The 25698-nt window shown below is 38.9% G+C and overlaps 1 protein-coding gene across 1 annotated transcript in view; it reads right to left on the bottom strand.

Moving 5' to 3' along the window:
- The window catches only part of LOC126419074 (uncharacterized), a 183272-nt gene that overhangs the window by 40478 nt on the left and 117096 nt on the right, over positions 1-25698 (bottom strand). The window contains exons 8-9 of the mRNA XM_050086159.1: positions 20697-20904; positions 15627-15764 (exon numbers count right to left, since the gene is read on the bottom strand). Coding sequence (XP_049942116.1) covers positions 15627-15764; positions 20697-20904 — 346 coding nt within the window. The remainder of the gene's footprint in view (positions 1-15626; positions 15765-20696; positions 20905-25698) is intronic.

Here is a 25698-nt window from a genome sequence, read left to right as displayed (position 1 = left end):
ATGCAGCCAACATATGTGATAGTATTCAAGAGAAAACGCTTTTTGAAACATTTTTTGGTGAGAGACAGAAGACGACAAACTGTGTTTAAGAGAAAAATTTCCTTTGCATAGTTTAAAGATAAAAACTTGTTATATTTGCAGGAAGATTTTTGTTATTTTCTGACTAGTTGTTTCATTGCTATAACACCAAAAGCAAGATGCTGTGTTTGAGCTTACTGTTGAAGCTAAAGTGGCACAGAAAGCACAAGTGTAATGCTTGAACTTTTGTTGGTTACATTGTATGTCATTACTAATTAACACTCCTCATGTTTGTCAGCTAAGAATTTGCAAAGCAAATGCATTAGTAGCTGCAATATATGTACAACAATATGGGAAATTGCAAGTGAACACTCGACATACAAGCAGCTCTCAATTCATGAACCATGATATGTATTGTACATTTTAATATAAATGAAAAATTGATTAGCTCAAATAAATTTTGCAGGAGAGAACGATGAATGAAATAAAACTTAACTTAATCACTTTCCTTGTTCGCTGAGGTCTCACTGGTGCTATTGCAGTCCTCTCCCTCCGGTCAGCAATGGTCTTGTGATTCAAGTCACTGAACTCTGTGTGCATAACAACTTTCAAGTTTGTGTACACGACTCACTGAATTCCTCTAGAAACTTTGGGGAACACTTCCCACAGTGGTGTGACACAAGTATCGTGTCTTAAAATGCTTGTCCTCCTTTTTTACCTTGTCCTTGACAAAGGCCCAAATACATCCAATGGCATTGAAATTGCAGTGCACCACAGGCCATCACAGACGTTTTATATCCTTGTCCACTGAGCAGAATCCACTTTCCAAAAGTATTCTTGTCACCTGAAGTGTGGTCATGTGTGTACCAGTGGGCTTCTAGTAAGTTCCTCATATGATGCGGCATTAGATGGAAGCTCTGTATTGTTGCTCTCCACCCATTCAACGGTAGAATACTTTCTTCATTTTGTGGATGGCTATTGGATTTATCATTATGTGATAGGCAGCCTGATGTAAAACAAATACAAATCTGTCTGGTAATTTTGTCAAGAATGTTCCTAAGCCGCTTTGCTTAGTGTCTGGCATTCATCACAGAATTATAATTTGCACATCATTTTTATGCAATAAAACATAAAGCACCGTCTTGCAAGAACCCATCTTCATTCCCAATGAAGCAGATTTTAATCCTTTTTCTAGAACTGGTCAGTGTTTAGGTTCTTCCTTTTCAGACATTCCACTCTTGTCATGATAATCATGTACATTTTCTGATGCAGAAAGCATTTTCTTCTCATAACATGCAGGCTTTCTGGAATGATTTGCACTACATCAACTCTCATTAGTGTTTCTGCATGAAACAGTCTTTTTCTTGCTATTTTGTTTTTTTCCATCCACACAGGTTTTTTGTTGAATTTTTTGTATGTGTAGCCCAATTTTCAAACAATGCATCGAAGGGTTTTTTCACTCATATTATGAAAGTCCCCCACCTCCCAGTATTCAACTTTTCCAATATGGCTGCTATTGTTATAAACTGACTTTCCACATAGAAAGCATGTATTTTCCTTCTTATGACTCTCTGTGTAAACTTGTCTAATGCAAACTTCTCTCACCTGCTACAATTCTTTCCTGGTGGTACAAGATATGAAGTTTCTCTACATTCCTTGAAACTAGCATTCAGAAGTTCTCTTTACTGGCTGTCATGTTGATCTGCTTGTGCCCTGTTGTTTTACAGCCTTAAAGGAAATATGCGCTCTGTTCACCACAGACTTTTCACCACCCCATAAATGGATGCTTAGTTTTACGAAAGTACATGGCAACTAATCATGTTATAACGTCTGTCTCACAGGAATGTACAACTACGAATGGGAGCACGACTGTTTCATAACTGATGGGAAGCCTCAACGTGAACACTGCAACAATGAAGTGGAAATACTTTTCAGAGGTCTGGGAATATAGCAATTGTAGGCACATGTGTAAATGTGTGTGTGTGTGTGTGTGTGTGTGTGTGTGTGTGCGCGCGTGGGGGGGGGTCTCATTCAGAATGCGGCTTTTAGCTGAAAAATTTACTTGTTTAGCAGTCTTTTTGTTGCGCCTGTCTATGACTCAACATATGTCCTATACAGTGAGTAACAATCTATCCTTTTTACAATGCTGTCATTATTCCATCTTGAATTTTCCATTATTTGATATCAAAAGTCACAGAACATTGTGTGAAAGAGCAACTCTGCAGCTACTTTGAAAACAGTAAGCTAATCTCTTCTTTGCGGTATGGCTTTAGGCTAGGTATATCTACCACTGAAGCTGTAAAATCTCGCGTTTCTGAATGTTTTGAAAGCCATTCTTTTGTTCGTTCTATGCTCCTTGATCTGAGCAAAGCATCTGACACTGTATCATGTGATATCTAATAGTTGTCAATGTAAATAATTGTTGATCAAATGCCCTACCTGTTGCTAAAGGAGTGCCACAAGATTCTGTCCTGGGACCTTTTCTGTTTCTAATCTACATGAATGACCTACACAGTTCTTTGTCCTACATGACAGTAATATATGCTGATAATTCAACTGTCATAATGACCATTCCTTAAATAGATGAAGTGAAAATCAAACAATGATAATGTTGCGTATCTCTAGGCAGTGACTACAAAAATTGAACTAATACAAAATATAAGCAAAAGTGAAATAATACAATTTTATCTCCACAAATTAAATTAAATGATAAATGAGTGTGAATCTGCCAGACTACCAGGAATACTTTTGGACCTACAACTAAAATGAGAAGCACACACAGGCCAATTGTGCATAGAATTATCACATGTGATTTAATTATTATGCAAATTAAAACCCTATGTCAGTAATGAATAGAGCCCGGATTTTAATGACAAGTCATATTTTTTTCTGAACTATAGGGTGAATTTTAGAACAATTTATACACAAATCTAGGCTTTTTAGTGTTGAAAAATGTATTTTGGTTGTGCATACAGAGTCATATTTCAACAAATATTAGTAATAGGTCATATTACGGCTAACTTTTAATATAAGTCATATTTCCGTCAACTTCTGCCAAAAATGCATATACCGTTTTTCTCTTATCTTACGGGACACACAAATAAGAAAACGAATATATTGCTCACGAGACTATATTTAACGTGCAATTGTGAATGATAAACAGATAAATTAGTACACAGCTTTATTTCTCAGGACTGTAGCAGAAAATTGATGTACCACAACAGTTGTTTCGCAAACGTAAAACATTGTTGCGCACAGTCGACAATACGCTCTCAGAGCCAACAAATGCGGCTTCTGCCGTAATAATCATTGCAGTCGCACATGTGTACTCAGTAACCAGTTTGAATACAGCCTTTGCCTTGTTGAACATGCCTAAACAAAGTGCTCCGACAGCGTGAAGTTGCGAGGATATGTTCCAGGATTTGGAGAGAAGTTCTATAGTACTGATGGGGAAATATTATTTTGTAAACTGTGTGAAGTTAAAGTTAGTGCAGAAAAGCGTTTTAATGTGCAACAACACTGTAATACCGCTAAACACAGCAGCTGTGTGAAATGAAGTGCTGAAAATAACAGTAGGCAAACTGTTATTTGAACAGACAGGTCAATAGTCAACTGTGCAATCATTCTGCAAGGATTTGTGTGCAACATCCCATTGGAAAAGCTGAAGAATCTACGCTTCAGACAGTTCTTGGAGAAGTACACAACACATCCTGTTCCAGATGATCTACACTGACAAAGAACTATTTATCCGTACGCTACAATGATGTGATCAGCAAAATAAGAATTACTATTGCTGAGCAAAAGATCTGGCTGTTGATAGATGAAACTACGGATATTAGTGGGCGATATATTGCAAATGTTGTTGTTGGTGTTCTAAAAGTTGATGGCCCTGGAGATACGTTCCTACTAACGTGCAAAGCTGTCGATAGAGTAAACAATTTGACGATTGCTATTTTGCTTGACAACTCTCTGAAGCTACTGTGCCAGATGGTGTGAAATGGGACAATGTTTTGCTGCTTGTAACAGATGGTGCTTCATATATGGCTAAAGCAGCCAAAGGGCTTCAGATTCTCTACCCCAGTATGGTGTACACCACTTGCCTTGCGCATGCGTTGCTCAGAGTTGCCGAAGAGGTGCGATCAAATTACATTGATGTTGACAAATTAATTTCCTGCGGCAAGAAAATCTATGTGAAGGCTCCACTACGGGTGCAGAAATTCAAGGAACAAGCACCTTCAACGCCCCTCCCACCTAAACCTGTTTTTATACAATGCGGTTCTTGGCTTAATGCTGCTGAGTATTACTGCACCAACTACACCCAAATAAAGGCAATTTTCTGTGAGCTTGATAGTGATTAATCAAGTGCTATCAAAATTGTGAAAGAAGTTTTTACAGATACATTGTCTCAAAACTTGGTATACATCAACATCAATTTTTCAGTGATGTCAAAAGCCATCAAATGACTGGAAGCTGTTGGCACGGGGCTATGTGAGGCCCTGAGTATTGTGCAACATGTGCAGAGTGAGTTGGGTCGAGCTCGTGGTCATGGTCATGTGGCTGACAAAGTGAAAACCAAATGGCAAAGTGTTCTCCAATGGAATCCTGGATATTCTACACCGTGCAAAATTAGTGACAGTCTTTCAGGGAATGACACAACATTGGAAGATCCTGAAACAAAGCTGAACTCCGTGACCTGGCTGCCTTCAAATAAGCTCCAGTGACGTCTTGTGAAGTGGAGAGGAGCTTTTCCAGGTACAAAACTATCCTCAGCGACAACCGAAGATCTTTGACAATGGAAAATCTGAAAATGCACTTTGTGATCCAGTGCAACTTTGCAGATACTGAAGTTTGACATACGGTATTAAATAATATGAAACACTTTAAATACTATGTAGAAATAAAAACATTGTTTTACAGTTTCAATAGATGATCTTTTCACTGTACTTTATGTTCAGAAAATAAAACATTCAGACATTCAAAAAATAGGTGCAAATTAGCCACAAACCCAACAGAAAGAAAGAACTATGCTTACAATATTTTGAGAAGTGAATTTTGTATTACTCTATGGTGAATAAAAAATTAAACAAACAAACAAGAATGCTTTAAATAAACTTCTATTAAGTCATATTTTATTTTTTAAGGTCATATTTATGTAAGTTTCAGGTCATAAATGCTTGCATATTTCACTGTTTTTTAGGTAATTAAAATCCAGGTCCTAGTAATGAACAGCTTCAGTCATCCTATTATGCTTTCTTCCACTCTCATTTAACTTGTAGAAATAACATATGGGGCAATTCTTCTGGTGCAAAAACAGTGTTTATGTGGAGAACAATTACAAGCATTCCAAACAGAGCGTTACACCAGCCACATTTCAAAGAACAAACATTATTGACTATCTTCCCTTTATATTAAAGCCTAGCTCTTCTCATAAAGACAGCAACCAGAGACTTTAACTTACAGAAGTTCTATCCACAGTTATGGAAAAAGAAACAGAAGTAATACAGACAGACTACACTATAGTAAGTCTCAAAATAGTTTCAAGTATGCTAGCCTAAAGATTTATACTAAACCATCCCTTGCAGTGAGAGAACTACCATACACACACTTTGAGAGTCATGTACAGACTGCGTTGATGAGGTAGAAGAGTTCTACGATAGTGTGGTATCCTAAATATAAATTTAAGGTCTAATTCTTAATTAAGATTTTATCAAAACTCTTATCATGTACTCGCCCGAGGGTTGATGAATAAATGAATGCAGTGTTTCTTTGGAACTTCCCTTGATTAAAACACAGGAGTATTGTCCTAACTTACTTCTTATACCACAAAAAACATGTGTGAAATATACACTCCTGGACATTGAAATAAGAACACCGTGAATTCATTGTCCCAGGAAGGGGAAACTTTATTGACACATTCCTGGGGTCAGATACATCACATGATCACACTGACAGAACCACAGGCACATAGACACAGGCAACAGAGCATGCACAATGTCGGCACTAGTACAGTGTATATCCACCTTTCGCAGCAATGCAGGCTGCTATTCACCCATGGAGACGATCGTAGAGATGCTGGATGTAGTCCTGTGGAACTGCTTGCCATGCCATTTCCACCTGGCGCCTCAGTTGGACCAGCGTTCATGCTGGACGTGCACACCACGTGAGACGACGCTTCATCCAGTCCCAAACATGCTCAATGGGGGACAGATCCGGAGATCTTGCTGGCCAGGGTAGTTGACTTACACCTTCTAGAGCACGTTGGGTGGCACGGGATACATGCGGACGTGCATTGTCCTGTTGGAACAGCAAGTTCCCTTGCCGGTCTAGGAATGGTAGAACGATGGGTTCGATGACGGTTTGGATGTACCGTGCACTATTCAGTGTCCCCTCGACGATCACCAGTGGTGTACGGCCAGTGTAGGAGATCGCTCCCCACACCATCATGCCGGGTGTTGGCCCTGTGTGCCTCGGTCGTATGCAGTCCTGATTGTGGCGCTCACCTGCACGGCGCCAAACACGCATACGACCATCATTGGCACCAAGGCAGAAGCGACTCTCATCGCTGAAGACGACACGTCTCCATTCGTCCCTCCATTCACGCCTGTCGCGACACCACTGGAGGCGGGCTGCACGATGTTGGGGCGTGAGCGGAAGACGGCCTAACGGTGTGCGGGACCGTAGCCCAGCTTCATGGAGACAGTTGCGAATGGTCCTCGCCGATACCCCAGGAGCAACAGTGTCCCTAATTTGCTGGGAAGTGGTGGTGCGGTCCCCTACGGCACTGCGTAGGATCCTACGGTCTTGGTGTGCATCCGTGCGTCGCTGCGGTCCGGTCCCAGGTCGACGGGCACGTGCACCTTCCGCCGACCACTGGCGACAACATCGATGTACTGTGGAGACCTCACGCCCCACGTGTTGAGCAATTCGGCGGTACGTCCACCCGGCCTCCCGCATGCCCACTATACGCCCTCGCTCAAAGTCCGTCAACTGCACATACGGTTCACGTCCACGCTGTCGCGGCATGCTACCAGTGTTAAAGACTGCGATGGAGCTCCGTATGCCACGGCAAACTGGCTGACACTGACGGCGGCGGTGCACAAATGCTGCGCAGCTAGCGCCATTCGACGGCCAACACCGCGGTTCCTGGTGTGTCCGCTGTGCCGTGCGTGTGATCATTGCTTGTACAGCCTTCTCGCAGTGTCCGGAGCAAGTATGGTGGGTCTGACACACCGGTGTCAATGTGTTCTTTTTTCCATTTCCAGGAGTGTATATCAATGTCAGTGGCACTGAGAACAGATGAATCGCTAAAATTGAACAAAGCCCCAGGGCCAGATGGAATCCATACCAGATTCTATACCCAATTTGTGGTTGAGTTAGCCTCTCTGGTAACTATAAAATATAGTAGATTCATGGAACATAAGCCAGTCCCAAGTAGTTGGAAGAAAGCACAGCTCACATCTGTTTAAAGAAGAGCAGCAGAAGTGACCCCCAAAACTGGTGTCCAATATTCTTGACATCAATTTGTTGTAGAATCTTAGAACATATTCTGAGCTGAACATAATGAAATATCTTGAACAGAACGATCTCCTCCATGTCAACCAGTGTGGATTTCATAAGCACAGACCATGTGAATCGTAACTCGTACTTTTCTCACATGTATCAAGGCAGTCAGGTAGAAGCAGTGTTTCTCAGTTTCTGAAAAGTATTTGACTCAATACCACACTTAAGCCTATCATCAAAAGTACAATCATGTGGGGTATCAGACGAAATATGTAAATGGATTGAGAATTTCTTTGTAGGGAGGACGCAGCACATTATTTTGGCTGGAGAGTGACAAAGTAGCATTGGATCCCTTACTGTTCATGTTGTATATTAATCATCTTGCAGATAATATTAACTGTAACCTCAGACTTTTTGCAGATGCAATTATCTACAACAAATATAGTCTGAACAAAAATTCAGTTAACCTTGATAAGATTTCAAAGTGGTGCAATGACTGATAGCTTGCTTTAAATGTTCAAAAATATAAAACTGTGCACTTCTTAAAATGAAGAAACATTGTATCCTATAAATATGATCTTAGTACGTCACAGTTGGAAACTGTTAACTCCCAGAAATTCTCGGGTGTCACACTTAGTAGAGACACGAAGGGGAACATTCATAAAGGCTCTGTCACGGGTAAAACAGGTAGCAGACATCAATTTAGTGGGAGCACACTAGAGAAATGCAAACAATATACAAGGGAGATTGCTTGCAAATCATTCATGTGACCCATCCTATAATTTTGCTCAAGGGTGTGGGACCTGTACCAATTGGGACTAACGGGGATATTGAACGTATAGAGAGAAGGGCAGCTTGAATGGTCACTGGTTTGTTTGACCTGTGCGAGAGTATCACTGAGATGTCGAAAGAATGGAACTGGCACAAACTCAAAGATAGATGGAAGCTATCCCGAGAAAGTCTGCTAACAAAGTTTTAAAAAGTGACTTCAAATGATGACTCTAGGAATACACAACTCTTGCATATTGCTTCCGAGGGGATATTGAGGATAAGATTAGATTAATTACACCATGCACAGAGGCGTTTAAATTATCATTTTTCCTACGTTCCATTTGAACTGAATGGGAAAAAAGCCCCAATAACCAGTACAGTGAGATGTACCCTCTGCCATGTTCTTCACAGTGATTTGTAGAGTATAGACATAGATGTAGATTAAAATTATGTACGTCAAATGCAACATGAAATACACACAGGTTACCATGACTTTCTGAGTATATTAAAATGATTTTCTTTTTCTTTTTTCTTTTTGCAAGTTTTGAATGCGATTCAAACTTTAGAGTGGTTTCATTTCAGTCAGTAAGACAGACAAGTATGGCTATTTACATTCATGTTTTACAAGTCTGATGTTTGGTCAAGGTGTCAATTTAATTCCATCAGAAGATTTCCTTGGGATTTCCAACTTGACATCTCTAAACCAAAACAACAATATGAAAAGGATAGATTGCTACTCACCACATAGAGGAGATATCCCACAAAACTTACACATTATCCTTGTCCCTCCCTACTCCATCCCTGCTCCCAACTCCTTGCCTCACAGCTCATATCCCTGCAATAGGCCAAGATGCAAGACCTGTCCCATACATCCTCTCACTGCCACTTACTCCAGTCCTGTGATGGGAATCTCTTACTCCATCGAAGGCAGAGCTGTGCAAGCAACCATGTGATCTACATACCAAACTGCAGTCACTGTGCCACTTTATACATGGGCATGACATCTAACCAGCTTCCTGATGAGATGAATGGCCATGGACAAATGGTGGTCAAGAGACAGCTAAACACCCACTTGCAGAACATTCTGCACAATACGATGTGCTTCACAGCCTGTGCCATATGGATTCTTCCTACCAAACACATTTTTTTTTTTTTTACTGCACTAGTGAGAACTCTTTCTACACAGGGTGTACACGCGGACGAGGGAAAAAAGTTACCAGATTTTTCTCAGGTCTCCCGATTAAAAATACATGTTCCCCCGGGTGAAAATACACTTTTTTCGTGTTTAGTGACAGTATACTTTCTGTCTGAACTGTTAAACATATCAACCCTTTGAATGGATATGGTTTTACTCAGCAGCGTAGAATTTCTTGGCACTTTAGAAAACGAAACTCAAGGGGAAAAAACACGTTTTGGAAATATCTTTGATGTGCAGCAACATGTTCACTGCATATTTTCGTATTAAGAAAGTATAAATTTGAAATCCATCAACAGGAAGAGTTAATGGTTTAAATTAATATAAATTGTGTTGCTACAAGAAAAGAAAAGCTTTCGCACATAATATTTGTCTCTAAGATTAATAAGTACAAGAGAAGCCAAGCTTTCACATATTAAGTTGATCTGTTTAGCACATGTTACACTTTAAGATACATCACACAAATATACCGGTACCAGTAAAATTCTTAATACCAACATAAATCTCTGACCTTCTGAGCTCGAAATTCTTGTAAATGGCTCATCATCAAAGTGTTAATTTTTAAATGAGAGCAACCGCTCTGTGATTTTAGAAATTCATCGTACATTCCCGCACATAGTTCATCTTGCGTAAAAGGAAATTTACTCTTAAAATAATTCTTTTCAAACCACAATTCGCAATATTTTCCCACAATCTGTTAGAAATAGATTCATATCAGCAGTTGCCAGAGAGCGCCAGATAAGAGGCGTCACTGCGCTTGTGCAACTATGGAGACGTAGGAAGCCCTATGTTCGTACGTATAAAACATTAAAAGGTCTTTCTTACATTATGTCATAAAAGAAACAAGACATCAGAGGATACTCCACGAGCATTGGAATTTTGTAAACCATAATAAAATGCATAGTTCGCCTTAAAACACACATTCTTATGTCCAGATTTCTAATGACGTAGGCCTCGACATGATATTAAGCTTTTTGGTGTGGTTTTCGGGACGTAAATTTTCTTCAAGTACCAATACTGTATTATCTAACGTTTGGTTCTTTATTATGGCAGAATGCCATACGTGCTAGAAGATGAAAATCTGCACTTGAAATGCAGCAAACAGTTGAAACTAGCCAATAGTGTGGAATTAAACACTTCGTTTCAAATCAATTTACTGCCTCAGCAGGAAAGCTTAATAAAAGCCAAACTTTTTTAGCAAACCAACAAAAATAACTTTATTGTTCTGCAACGTGATTAATGCTTGACTGTCAGAAAGGTGGAAATAAAATAAAATCTGGAACTACTAACGTATTTTAGCCTTCCATAATTATATGAATGTATTTTAATTCACTTCATAGCTCCCAGCCACAGAAATCCATCTTGTTTTCATTTTACGTGAGAGCAGTAAATGAAGAGGAAACAAAAAATATCTCTAAATGTAAACATGGGTCATGTGAAGACTACACCGCCCCCACCCCACTATAACTCAGACTGCTCTGCGCATCAGAATGTCAAAAATAAGACTTTTCAAAAATAAGTTCATTTTGTAGCACACATCTTTCTGAAGAGTCTGATACATAAAACTATCTTCGAGGAAATGTAAGACATGTTATTTGGTCTTAAGTGTGCCGAAGTGCCGTGCTCCGCCTCTACAAAGAACTTTCTTACACTGCATGTCACAGTATTTCACTCTGTGGAACTCAAAAGTGTATATTTTGTAATAGATGCCATCAAACTATTTCAGGACAGTGGAAATTAAAATGTCCTGTAGTGCCTCTCCTACTTCCAGTAGGCTGATTTTACAGCCTACCCCCCTTTTTTTAATGCAATTAATACTGGATGGGATTATTTGTAACCAGCATAACAAGAACAAGTCAGAAAATCTGGACTCTTTTTTGCCTATTAGCTAATAACTTGCTTTCCTGTGCGACAAAAAATTAAATATAGGATACCTAAAACCAGTCAAGACAAGAGACAGGCAAGACAGTACACATTTCTTCAATCCTTAGGTCCTAGTGATTTTTCTCTCTAATCTTGCTACAGCTTTACATGGCGTGCTTTCCTTTCTGCGAAAGAACTATTACCTCATCAAAGTTCGTCAAACGTTTCGCTACATGAAAAATCGAAATGTCATCGCCTAGTACTGAAAAAGCTGTTAATACAAATAGTACCAAAGACTGGTGTGGTTTCTCAATCTGATTACGTCTATTTTGCCACTGTGTGCTGGATAAAACAAAAGAGGCCTTTCTAATATTGCAGCAATTGTAACACACCAAATAAGCGAGACTGTTTTGGCAATAATGACCATTTTTATAGTATGACACTATAATTCACGAAGTACCAATACGAAATACCTCTTTGGCCTACTACAGTCAAAAAGCTTTATGTTAGGAAATAGTTTCACATTTCATTCATATGCTCCAGTTTCTCATGAATGAGACCGATAAGTATTAGAACAAAATTTTTGTCTGAATTTGGAATCCTCATATTCTTCCATAATTTGTGTGTGTCCCCATTTTTTCTCCTTCCTCATTCTAATAAACAATCTTATCACTAATTCTGTAACTATTCCTACCACTGTGAAAACTCATTCTTCAGTAACTTTACTAACCCTGCCACAATCACCAGTTTAATTATCTAGCAATTATTCTCCGATTAGGCGTTATTACATGTTCATACAAAGCATTTTCCGTGCTACTCCAAAAATGGAACTTAAGCAGCTGCTACCTGCGGACTACAACTGGCCCTGTCTAGTGTAGCAATCTGGCCAAAAATTTTCTGTCAGAATTTCACTTTCTTGGATACACTAAGAAGATAATACATGATCTTTCTTACCTATTATTCCTATTAGTCATTTATTTCCACTCTGGTAGTCTGAATCTAAGGCTTTCACTAGTAATTATAACAATGCTGAACATTTGCAAACCGAATCAACCACATAAACAAGCAGCAGTTGGTATTCACCGGTTCGGCTTTATTCCGCTCAGCTCGTATAGTCCCCATCCCGTTTTGTCTGCAGGAAAGTTCATTTCTAGATGCAACGAGGATTCCCCTGGCAGAGACTTCACATACACTATGCACGCATTCAAAAATCAACTTATAATTCATTCAGAAATCAACTTAGAATGTGTTCAAAAATGTCCAAAAACCAGCAGGGGTGCATTTCAAAATCATATGAATAATCGATAGACCGATGTGCGCTAGATACTAGGTGCTTTGTGAAACAAGGTTTTCTTTTTACCCTCAAGAATATGAAGCCCCCCCCCCCCCCCCCCCCCGAAATTTTCCGCCTGGTTCAGATAGCCCAGTTTGCCCCTCCCAGATCCAGGCCTGTTGCGCATGCATGAATCTGGCAGCTTGAGCGTGCCAGTAAAATTTTTCCGGGTTCCCCATGTGGCTGGTTGCTGCTACTGGTGCTTACACAGCCAACAGCGACATTTCTGTAGCCAGCAGCGGGAGAAGGTATTACTGATACGCAACTCGACTGCGCATGTGCATGAGCACGCTCGTAACTGCTTAAATGAATTTAATGTAAACAGTTGTGACATCACGCTCAACGGAGGCAATTTGTTGTTATGAAGCATTGCATAGACTTCCTAAAGCCTTTGACACATTTTGCTTGTACATGCACTGTGTCATTTTATGTGGCCCTCTGCAATTTAAGCTTTATTTTCATTTTTTTTCTCTCGTTCATGTTTTAATGCTGCAGTATTACTCTGCAGTTGCGGGATACAGTAATATCCTTTGCTACAGTATCAGTTCTTACCAGTCAAAATTACAAAAATTTGTCTGAAAACTAAAACAACAAAAAATTCTCGGGTTTTTCCCTGTTTTCTCCTGGATGAAAAAATTCCCGGGCTTTTCCTGGATCTCCCAGTTGTCCCGTGTCGTATACACCCTGCTACAACATATCCTTCGTTCCTGTAACCCCACTGGCCTCAACTTCATTAATCACTATCCTCCACCTGTCTGTCACCTTTCTTGTTTCCATTCCAGCACTACACACACCTTCTGTCCCACTCTTTTCCACTTTTCATCCCCCCACAACAGCTTCTCAAGTACATCTAGCAGTCTATCCTGTCCCCACCTCAGTCTGCATGCTTCCACAGGCAGCACAGCATATTGCCCAACACCTACCCTTCTATCCCTCCCTCTCCCCATCCTATGCTGCCCCCTTACCCCCACCACCAACCCCAGTGGATTACTGCTCATGTCAGATGCAGTTGCAGCCCAGCCCCAGTGCCCATAAGCAGTAGCCGTGTGTGTGTGTGTGTGTGTGTGTGTGTGTGTGTGTGTGTGTGTGTGTGTTCTATTTTATTTTGAAAGGATGACATTTTTTTCGAAAAGCATAAATGTATAGCAGTTTTTTCATTGTGTGTGTTGGTAACCCAATGTCGCCTCTACGTGGTGAGTACTGAGATCTATCTGTTTCATATTGTTGTTATTCCATCGTGAACTCTCCACTGTTCCACTCAAAGTTTAAAAGTTCCCCAATCCATTTTTTGTTGCATGTGAACACATTTTATTTCACTAGTGCTTATGATTGAACATAAATTTTGTTGAGTTCTACCATCTCTTATTAACAACTATCTGGAGTTCAACTAAGAGAGACAATAAGATATACACAAAACTTTAAATAATGTTCAATTGTAAGCCTTTGTAGCACAGTTAAAACTTAAATTAGATATACAATCTGTTTTATTTTAGTATTCACACTATGTTAAGTTTTAACAAAAGTTAACAGAGATAAATACACAGAATGCCATGGTATTCATAAACACAGTCACATTAAAAAATTCTCATTTGCTAAGGACACTTGCAGTCAAACAATGGAAAAAAGACACGGCAATCTGAGAACCTATGGACATTAATTCACACTACTCAGGTTGGAGATTGATGTCACTGAGCAATAACAATTGTGACAACTCAAAGCACATTGTCTTCACATACTCTAATGTGAGAGTGCATAGTGGGATCAAATTCACATCAAGTCTTTTGGTTTTTCTTGGGTATTATTGATTTCCCTGAAATATTTCAATAAAATCAATTTCCCCGAGGACTTTTGATTTTCCAAACAAATTGACAGCCTTGTAGCCTATATAACTTTCATTGGCTTTAATAAGTACCAGAAAATCCTGAGTTAAGATTATCATCATTTATACATGGAAGAGTAAGGAGCAAAGTGAGTGCTGTTTGTCAGACGCCAAATGTCATACATTCATTCGCACAATGACGAATTTGCATACTTTTTTAACAATAAATAAATAAGTTATGTGTATACAGCAGTAGCACACTATCAATGCGAGATTCTTAGTATGCAGGTTTCCAGTGTAGAGTCCACATGTTCACATGCTAGTTACATAAATTTCTACATACAATACTTAGTTTAAAATCAGCTCATTTGGAGAGGTGTAAGAACAACAGAAACCTCAACCAAGATCACAAAAGAGGGGGAAAAAGTTATTAACAAAATAGCTCATTGTGGAAGCTCTACATACAAGAGCATGCTGAAAAATAATGCCTCAAAATTTTTTATATGAACTCTTAAAACTTTTAAATAAAGTTCTTTATTCTTCATATCTACATATTAATTTCTCAACAGTCACCCTGGTAACAAACACATTTCTCTCAATAAGATTCCAGTTTGTTGATGCTGTCACTGTAGAAGGTTTGACTTTGTTGACAGAGGAACAACCTCACCTCACCTCTGCCTCATCAAAGTGAAGTCCTCAAAGTTTTCTTTAAGTTTTGGAAACAGATGCAAATTGGATGGGTCCAAGTTGGGACTGTACGGAGGATGATCGACAACAGTGAACTCAACATGTCAAATTGTTGCAGATGTCGTAGAGCTTGTGTGTAGTTTGGAATTTTCATGCTGAAGGAGAGGGTGCTCGATGTGCAGACTAACTCTTCAAATTCGAAACTTGATTTCAGTATGCTGTTTCTCACGCAGCAACATCGTTACAGTACAGACTGCCACGCTACATGCTACAATTCAGAGCCCTTTCGCAGCAGATGGCTGCAATTATGTAGACATGAAGAATAAAGACAGAGAATGTTAATAATATTTGTTTTATTTAAAACATTTTAAAAGTTTTCAAATAAAAAAAGTGGAGGCATTAGTTTCTAGCATTCCCTTCTAATAACTGTTTATACTCACTTGCATAACCTGGTGTTGAAGCTGAGTGCAATGTGAAGAGGCTGCTGTAAGACTCATTTGGAGGGTTCGTTCTGACTGTGCAAGCATTGCCACTTTGTGCCCATATAGCTCCATTACTGCTGTTGTCATGTTGCCAACCTGAGTACATCAGAAAATTAGAATATTATAAGATAACAAGTAGGAAGTATACAGTAGATAATGTGATACATCAACAACCAACATGTGTCATGTCAAAGTGTGGCCATGGAAGAATAAAAGTTGTGCCTTTCCTGTTTTCTGCATATGTGTGATCAAAATCTGAGGTACTCTTCAGTTCTTTGCTCTATTGTAATTTTTCACTTTTCCATTTGATCTTGCCACCAAAGGACAGTGTGTCACTCCAACAAATAAGAAAGTTAACTAATCAAATTCACGGACTGGTTTGAGAGAGAAAGAGGGCGGGGGGAGGGGGGGGGGGGGGGGGCTGGCGGCAATTAATCAGGCATTAAGGAGTTATGTTTCTGTTGGATGTAACATATCCTCAAGACTGTCTCTGGCTTATAAATTATCCTACTCATCTGTTTTCAGGAGATCATTATGTTTAGCATTAAATTCAAAGGTAGAAGTTGATGCTGAAATGTGTGCAACACTCTGGGTATCCCTAAACAAATTCCAGGATCTTTAGAACTGAGTCACCCACCCACATTTTCTTGCAACTATTAATCAGAAAACAAATATGACTCGACAAAGACCATTCCCTGCCTGTCCCATCCCAGGTCTTGGCATATTTCTTTGCCATGGGGCCATTCAGACAGATCAATTATATCCGAGTGTACACATCATGAAGAGCAACAAAATCGTATAGATATCACATGGGCGTCAGAGTTTTTCTTGTTGATATCAATAATATGTTTGTTACTTTTTCTTTCCAGTAATTATTCGTAAAGCCTCACCATACTATATGAGGTGTGGTCAAACAATAATGGGAGTTTGTTTTTCCCTTGAAGAATCTTTATCTATCCACGAACATCAACTTTGTCCCCTTCAAAGTAATCCCCCTCAGATATAATATACTTGTGCCAGCATTTTTTTCAATCTTGAAAGCATTTTCTGGAACTCACTTTTCACTATGGTGGTAAGCTCCTTCACCAATTCAGATTTACCTCATCGATGGTGACAAAACGACGTCCTTTCATGGTTCTCTTCAGCCTGCAGAATAGAAAGAAGTTGCAGAGGGCCAGGTCCAGTGAATATGATGGCTGAAACCACATAATAGTTTTGTCTTTTGCCAAAAAATTATGCACAAGCATTGAGGTGTGTGCAGCAGCATTATTGTGATACAATTAGCATGAGTGGTTTTGCCACAACTCTGTTTTCTTCTGATTGCTTGACACAAATGGTGCATAACTTCAGGTAGTATATTGACTGTACAACCATAAGGAAGAAACCTACGATGCACTGTCCCATTGTAATTGTAGAAAACAGTGAGAAGAACATTCATGTGTGATAAAATTTGCTGAATTTTTTTCGGTCTCGGCTCTTTAGGCAGTGTCTGTTGAGCTGACTGGGCCTTGGTTTCGATGTCATACCCATATTTCGACACCATACCTGTATATCCATGTTTTGTCACCTGTTCTAACCTTCTTTAAAAGTTTTGCATCATTGTTGACTTCATTCAGCAGTTCCTGAGCGACATCTACACAGCATCCCGTTTAGTTAAAATTGAACAGTTTCAGAACGAACTTTGCTGCTACACATTCCACACTCGAAACATCCAAAAAAAATTTCTTGGCATGAGCCAACGGATGTCCCAACATCATGAGCAACCTCTACAATGGTGATTTGGCAATTTTCCAGAACCATTTTCTTTACTTCTTCCACATTGTCATCAGTAAATGACGCGCTAGGGTGTCTAGGGCGGTCATAGGGCATCCCCGGCGGCCATAATCTTCAATGTCTTCTCAAACCTCTTTGAAACATTTCTACCACTTGTGAGCTCTTGTCTTACTCATAGTAGATTCACCAAAAGCCACAGTCAAAATTTCAAATGTTGTGCTGTAGTTTCTTCCATTTTTTCAAGCAAAATTTATTACAAATTCTTTGAGCCACCTTTTTCAAAAGTAAAAATTCACTGAGCGTTTGAATACATTACAATCTTTTCAACTGTCAACAGTAAACTACACATTCAAAACAGCTGAAAATGCAAACATACATCAGTAGCAGTAACAACAGGATTAAAAAAAAAAAAAAAATTAAAAAAAATTAAAAAAAAATTTTTTTTTTAATTCAAAATTGGATGTAACAAGCCCCATTAATTTTTGATCACACCTCAGTTTTATTGACACTCTTTCTTATTTCCCTTTCTTTATGCAATCCTTTTCTTATTTTAAGTATTCACACTACAACATATTCCTGACTGCTCTGCTATACACCACTGTACCTAATCCCTAATATTCCCAAAACGTAAACTGAAACAGTATCTCCTCAACTACTTTTAAACTCTTCCCTAGCCATCTCCTGTATCATTTATCATTCACTACTTCGATAAAGGCCCAAACATCATACATTGTAGAGTACAATTCTACACTAGAATTCTTCGATAGTTTTTTTCCAGATATAAGAATGATTCAAATACTGTAACACAACTACACTGTCAATATGAAAAATACAAGCATAAAACAGAGTAATCTTAGTTTAATGATGAATCTTTCTGTAAATACTATTTTTAAGTGACAACTGATTTCTTTTAAATGGTTTGATCTACTCAGGACCACATGAAATAACTTATGTATTCTTTCTTTTCTCCTTTCTTTCTATCCAGTAGTTTTCTTTTCCTACGCCTTTCTTTTCTTTCTTCTGCCCATACTGCGTCTGTCTTTTTCTTTGTTTGCTTTTGAAAGCCTTTGAGACTTTTTACTTTTCCTCAGAACCTCTCTCTTTCTCCAGTTTATTCCTCTGCTACTTCCATTTCTCTCAGGTTTGCTTTAATTCCTTTGAGCCACATCACCTAGCTTTTGAGGTGTCCATAAAATACATCTCATCTCTTGCTTATTGTGTCTAGCTTTCCTTCTATTTTTTCATGATCTACTGTTTCTTAATTTTCAGTTCCCATTGTAATATTTTAGTCCCAAGACATTTCTGATTATTTTGCTTCTTTTCTATTTCACCCAACTGTTTGGCTGTATTTAACAAAAGGCATTCTATTCTAATGATGGTGTTCTATTACTACAGTTTTGAATTTATATAAATTATAAATTGAAAAGTCACCTCCATTTTCCTTGCCCTTGCTAAGTTATCATCTAAATGTTGGTTCATAGTGCAACAAAAAGTTCACATTCTGAATTTCAGTGTTCTCATACATGTAATGTACTTGATGAACATTGCCTACCAACTCTGCTGTATAGACTTTCTTGTGGGCATGACCAGTAACCAGCTGTCAACCCTTATGAAAGAGGCTGCCAAACTGTGGCCAGAGAATAATTTGATCACCCAGTGACACACTGTCTCACTGATCACGACACAGTCTACATCAATGGGTGATTCATAACCCATGCCACCAGAATCATTGATCCCAACAACAGCTTTTCTGAACCAAGTTGATGAGAACTGTCCTTTTAAAACATCCTCTGGTCACATAATCTCTCCATGTCTCTAACCCTTATTCCCACCCTCATCAGCTTCTTAAGCCTCAGTACTTTACTCTGGCTCAGTTCAGAATTATTTATAGGGTTTATCATTTAGACCCTTAATTCCCTTAACTCAGAGGTTGTCAAATTACAACACTTTGACTACATACAACCTGAGTCTAGTATTCATGCAGTCCATGTTTCTCAGACATATTTTATAATAATATGCATCTACCAACTAGCCGCCGGATCCAGTAACGTCAACTAACAATAAGAGCTTCTTAAGAGTCTAGTTTTCTGTTCAGTAACAAATAAAAATACTTACCGAGACAGTCATATTCTAAAATGTGCTCAATTTTAATTGAGCACAGGTGAAATCAGTTGTGAGCTAAGCAAAGTTGGCTGCTTACAACAGGGGCCACTGAGTGATTAGGAGATCGAGGGGGGCAGCATATTTCATTGTTTGTCTTCCAGAACTGACAACTGATGGGCATGTATGACTTGCACTGAACAGCTGCTATGGCACAAATTTTGTCAATTTAATATTGATTCATGAATGCACATTATAGAGACGGTCCTCTCCAAATGTGGTATGTACTTGCAGCAAGGAATATGAAATTAAATTAAGGCTCTTGTAATACAGCACAATGAGTAGAAGAAAAATTACATTTAAAACAATTTGTAAATATTTGTGATTGTGCCTGATACTGCATTTAAGTATAAGTACAAGTACAATTACTGTTGTTTATCAGTTAGTCATATGCTAACAGAATAACACATCAACAGGCAATTAAAGTGTCACAACTTTGATGTTAATGCGGGTGGCAGCAATCTGAAACAGAGAAAACTTGACACGACATATTCTGAATGGGCCAACTTTTAACAATCAGAACTTGAGGGCCAGCAGTTAACTTATCATAGTAATTGGGGCTCGTAACATACTAATTTATGTAGTTTACCAATTAATAATAAGACTGGTAAATACATGGCCTGAGGAGCTGCCCCACAATGACAGTGTTGGCTCTTGAGCAAGAAAGTTTGATGACTACTGCCTTAACTTCATTCTCTACATGCATCACAACCCCCATTTCCACTACCTTCCTCCCTCACCAGTATCAGCTTCTTCCCGTCATTCCTCTGCTCTGGCTCCTCATATTAGTCTGATTTACAGGTGTATGAGCCTGCGACTCTTTATCAACTGTTCTCTCTTCCTCTATTCTATCCTGCTGCCATCATTTTCGCCCCAAGTGCAAAACATTTCTAACCCTACCTGTATGACAGCAAGTGCTCTTCTTGTCCCTTACTGACCTAGATCTCACTGCCCCTTCACTTCTCCCCTCCTTTCTCCTCACCTCCTCCTCATTCATTTATCCATTAGACATGGGCTCAAATTGAATAGTTCACTGAAATTTATTTTATATGTCAGAATTAGTACTACTTAATATGCTGAATTTGTGTACTACACCTCTTTCCTCGCTGCAGCAGCTTCCAGCTTGTTCATAAGATCATCCAAACGTGCCTGCCTTTCAAGATTGTATGGAGGCAAGGTATTAAAGAAGGTGTTTGCCGAGATATTATACACATCCCCTCCTCCATTCAGACCACTAGCTCCCAATGACAGACCACTGGCAACAGGTTGGATTCTGCAAAGGGACTTTGCCAGTTGTGACAAACTGTAAAATAATAATAATAATAGAAAGGCATATTCAGAATAGATATAACATATTTTACAATGTTTTAAACACTAAATGCACAATGTAGGTAACAAGTTTCTGTGAATAAAACAATCTCCTCTTAGGATAAACTTATGAGGTGTGGAATGGGTAGGAGATGGGTGGGTGAGTGGGTGGGTGGGTGGGTGGGTGGGTGGGGGGGGGGGGGGGGGGGATGATGATGGAGAGGAGATAAAGAATAATGACACTTATCAAAATAATGGATCCAAATATCCCTCAAAACTTTAAACTCATGTCAAATTGTAACACTGATTATATGCGTGCCGTTTGTTTTACTTGTTACAGAGGGGGGGTGGGGGGTCTGTTATGTTATAAAATGAATGTCATATTCACCCGTTTGTATCAAAAGGAAAATTCACATGAGGAAACTATAAGATTACAAATGGTTCAAATGGCTCTGAGCACTATGGGACTTAACTTCTGAGGCCATTAGTCCCCTAGAACTTAGAACTAGTTAAACCTAACTAACCTAAGGACATCACACACATCCATGCCCGAGGCAGGATTCGAACCTGCGACCGTAGCGGTCTCGCGGTTCCAAACTGCAGCGCCTAGAACCGCACGGCCACTTCGGCTGGCTATAAGATTACAAAGACAGATAATAACTGGCCATTTCTAACATTCAAGAGACAAAATCCCAGTACTGCCAATTTATACATTTAGACAGTGGGCAGATCCAATCTCACTTGATGTTTCATCTTGATTTGACCATGAGGACACACTTCCTATACAAGAAAAAAAGCAGTTGACTAGGTAACATTTCCATCTTGTTCCTGTGTTTGACCTTGTAATTATATTTGCAGAGATTTCTTGTTCTGATGTGGTAAAGATCAATTTTTATTGCAAGCAAATTTGAAGTGTACAAGCACATTCTAGAGGCTGTTTGCATCGAACACAATGTATGCCAAGTAACCCAAGTTCTATGGACACTCATAGTCCATGAATATCCTGTCACCAAACTAACAGATCTGTTCTTGTCCGATTGCACAGTTGAATAAATCATCATAAAGACAGTAGAGATTCTGATAATGTCACCAAATTATTCTCATCATAAGGCTACAATAAGAATGTGTTGTCACATCTCCATAATACCATCAGTTTAAAACTGCATAAACAATGGCTCTCTCATCAAAATCTACTAGGGATGAAAGTAAGCTATCCATGCAAACACTGTCAATATGACAAACTGCCTATCTGCTTCTGTCTCGGGTTATTCGGCCGACATTCGTCTGATGATTTTACTGATTTTTCACCAGCATGAGTGGCTGGCATTGTCAAAGCTTCACCCTCCATTGCCGGTGGTGAACTGTCAATATGATCAAAATACTTATTGTTACAAAAAAATTAAGTTAGCTCATGTGTGAATGATGAAGGTAAGTCTGATCCACACTTGCTGCCAATCAGCAACGAGGAATCAACAAGCAGTACTTCAAAAGTTACATTGTATGACTGTTAAAGGAGTACTAATTTTAGAAGAATTACAATTCAGTATTAAGAGCAGAGAAAAGGCGCAGGCTCCTTTTTCAGCCAGTACTGATGGAGTTACATATTGTACCGCATGAAAAATGGTAGAAATTTTGAATCAAAACTGTAGCGTACGCTAAATAATGTAAAAATGAACATCATAAAGTACCCAGTTCTGGGAGTTCTAGTCACGAAGCGATAGCTGTATAAGGTGTCAAGAACCTGCCCCAAGAATTTATCCACCTATGAGAAGCATAAAGAGAAAGTGGCAATAAGTACTTTCAAACTCATTTCACCATCCAGGAAGGTACTCAACAAGAAGAGCAACAAGGCTGTATCCTCACCAGTCTAAGGTTAAATATGGTCAGGATAAGATAGATCATCAAGAGAAATTGAATTAAGATAGTGTTCAAGCTTTCATTAAAAATCTATCTTCTGAGGACAATGGTAAACAATGTGAGATCTGGAGTCGCAGCAATATGTTGAGTAGGATGGGTGCTCTGTACAGCAGTGCTAGAGGAAGTAATATGTTGTCCAATGCCTCTTTGAATGTACATCTTAGAATTTAACAGTAACCTTCTCTGTGATACACAGTACCTCTCTTGTAGCAGTGGCTATTGGAGTTTATTGAACACCTCATCTCTCACACTTATTAAACGATTCTGTGACAAAAGTGCCATTCTTCAATGGCTCTTCTCTACCTCTTCTGTTATGGGAGTTCGTAAGTGTCCCAGACTGGTGAACAGTACTCAAAAATTAGTTAACCAGGTGTTCATAAGCCATTTCTTTCATGGATGAATCCTTAAAATTCATCCAATAACCCTCAGCCTAGCATCTGCTTTTGCTACAATTTGTTTTATACAGTTATTCCATTTTAAAGTGGTTCCTCCAGCATATTTTACAGTTATTATTTGCAGTGGCTTTTCACCAATAGCATAATAAAACATTAATGGATCTCTTCACCTATTTATGTGGAGTATGTTATATTTTTCTACAGTCAGGGTCAACTGTCAGTCCCTGCACTAATCTTCGATACTCTGCAGGTCATTCTACATTTGCTACACTCTTGCAATAGACAACAGCATTGTCTACAAAAAACTTCATTCAGCTTCCAACATTATCCATCAGATCATTTACACAAATTGTAAATGATTACGGTCTTATAACTCCCTTGGGGCACCTCCAGAAATTACCTCTATGTCAGTTCATTCCATCCCATTAAAAATAATGTATTGAGTCCTCTCTCTCAGAAAGTTCTGTATTCAGTCACTAATCTGCTCCAACACTTGGTTAGCTCACATTCTGTTCACTAAATGGCAGTGTGGAGCTTTATCGAATGCCTTCTGGAAGCCAAGAGTGGGCACCTTTGTCTACAGTGCTCTGGATTTCATGAACAAACTGACTGATCTGTGTTTTTTTCAAAATCTCTGTTTATGGACTGTGTTAGATTCTACAGAATCAACTTTTTTTCTACAGAAATATTATATGTGTGAGCACAGAACAGGATCCCTAATTCTACAACGGAGTGACATCAGCAATATAGGCCTATAATTACATTCATCGGATTGATGATCCTTCTTCACAACAGAATTTTCCCAATCAATCAATCAATCAATGCCCGTCATTGTTTTCGAATCATCTACTACTAGAAGGGGAGCAAGTTCTTTTGCATAATCTCTGTACAATCTCAGAAATGTCTCACCTGTTCAAAATGTCTATCAAGCAGTTTAGCTGATTTTCTACTCCTCTTCAACTCATCTCAATATCTGACATTTTAGTGTTTGTTTGATGGTTGAAAGGAGAAACCATATTATGATCTTCCACAATGAAACAATTTCAGATTGCTGAATTCATTATTTCAGTCTCCTCTCTGACATCTTCAATTTTGGGGCCATTATGGTCACTCAGTGACAGAAGAGATAATTTCACATGCAAACGTATCACTGCTCCGAACGCTCCACAACAAAGCATAAACTTATTTACAGTTGCCGATAAGTGTGGAGTACACACTTAATCCAGTATCAAGCCTTGCTGGCAGCCCATTTAAATGTTGTTGGCCAAATCATACAAAAATATGTTCTGCTGGGACTGGCAGCCTGCATCCTGTTGCCAGAGTCTTAAAGAAAGGGAAGCTGGTAGTTGAAGTGGCAAACATAAAAGACCAAGTTGTTTTACTCAGACTGTAGACATTACTGATGTCATGAATAGCAGCATGTTTACACAAAGACAGTGTTCAGAACCACAAAGCACTCAGCAATTACCACTAGAGAAAATTTAGATGAATGTTAAATCATGTTTCTTTGTATATATCGATTTTTGCTGTACCTCATAAAGAATAAATTGTGTCGCAAATAATACTGAATGGAATAAAAATTTGCTAATTATTGGCAATATATAAAATCCAAACAATGCTAAATGGTCACAACAGTGAATCATTGCAAAGAAGATAGTTACAGCAAGAAATTCAATACTTTTTCTTAGGTTTCATTAGCAGTATCTTTGTCTTGAGTTCTCTCTTTGACACAGTAAATAATTTCCAAAGCTTTTTTGGTCTGTTGAGACACCTTCACCTCTCTACTATATTTGACCACTCACTGTTTCACCAGAATGTCATTTATTCTATCTGTGACTACTAATTTCTGTCATGGTAAAACGATTTCAATGAGTAAATCTTTACAGAACATTTTCAACCAGAAAGTGTTGTTCCTGTAGTATTTGCCCTTTCCAACAGAGTATCACTAGATTATTAGTATCAACTTTCAGCACACTCTTTTTAGCTTGAACGAAACTTGCAGCATACTCCAAATGAAAGATTCCAGCAAGTTACGCATCTCCAAACATACAGCGTAAAGTTCTGCCACCAGTCATCTCCTTTACAGTATATTACTCCTGGCCTATCAGACGCAATTTGCTTGTTACTGGTTCTTGCCAAAATGATCGCATTGAATATCTCCACATAGTAGTTACATGTTCTGATATTTCATGTCCATGGCCAGAGTCAGTAATGAATAAACAAACACGAAGCACTCACTCAATCTGCAGATTACATTTCTGAACTCTTGAGACAATTTAGTCTCACGCTAGTGACAGAGAACTGCTTTTGTACTTCTGACAGTTCTTACTGAATAAATTATTCAGTCTAAAAAAATGGACACTCCAGGTGGGAATATCAACAGTGTAGTAAAACACAGATTGCTACTTTCGGTAAAGATGACAAGTTAAGTTGCAGACTTGCACAATTAAAAGACTCTTACACAAAGCTTCCAGCCA

Source organism: Schistocerca serialis, chromosome 9, assembly GCF_023864345.2.
Source record: "Schistocerca serialis cubense isolate TAMUIC-IGC-003099 chromosome 9, iqSchSeri2.2, whole genome shotgun sequence".
Taxonomy (NCBI): Eukaryota; Metazoa; Arthropoda; class Insecta; order Orthoptera; family Acrididae; genus Schistocerca; species Schistocerca serialis.
This window is presented reverse-complemented; position numbering and strand designations above follow the sequence as displayed.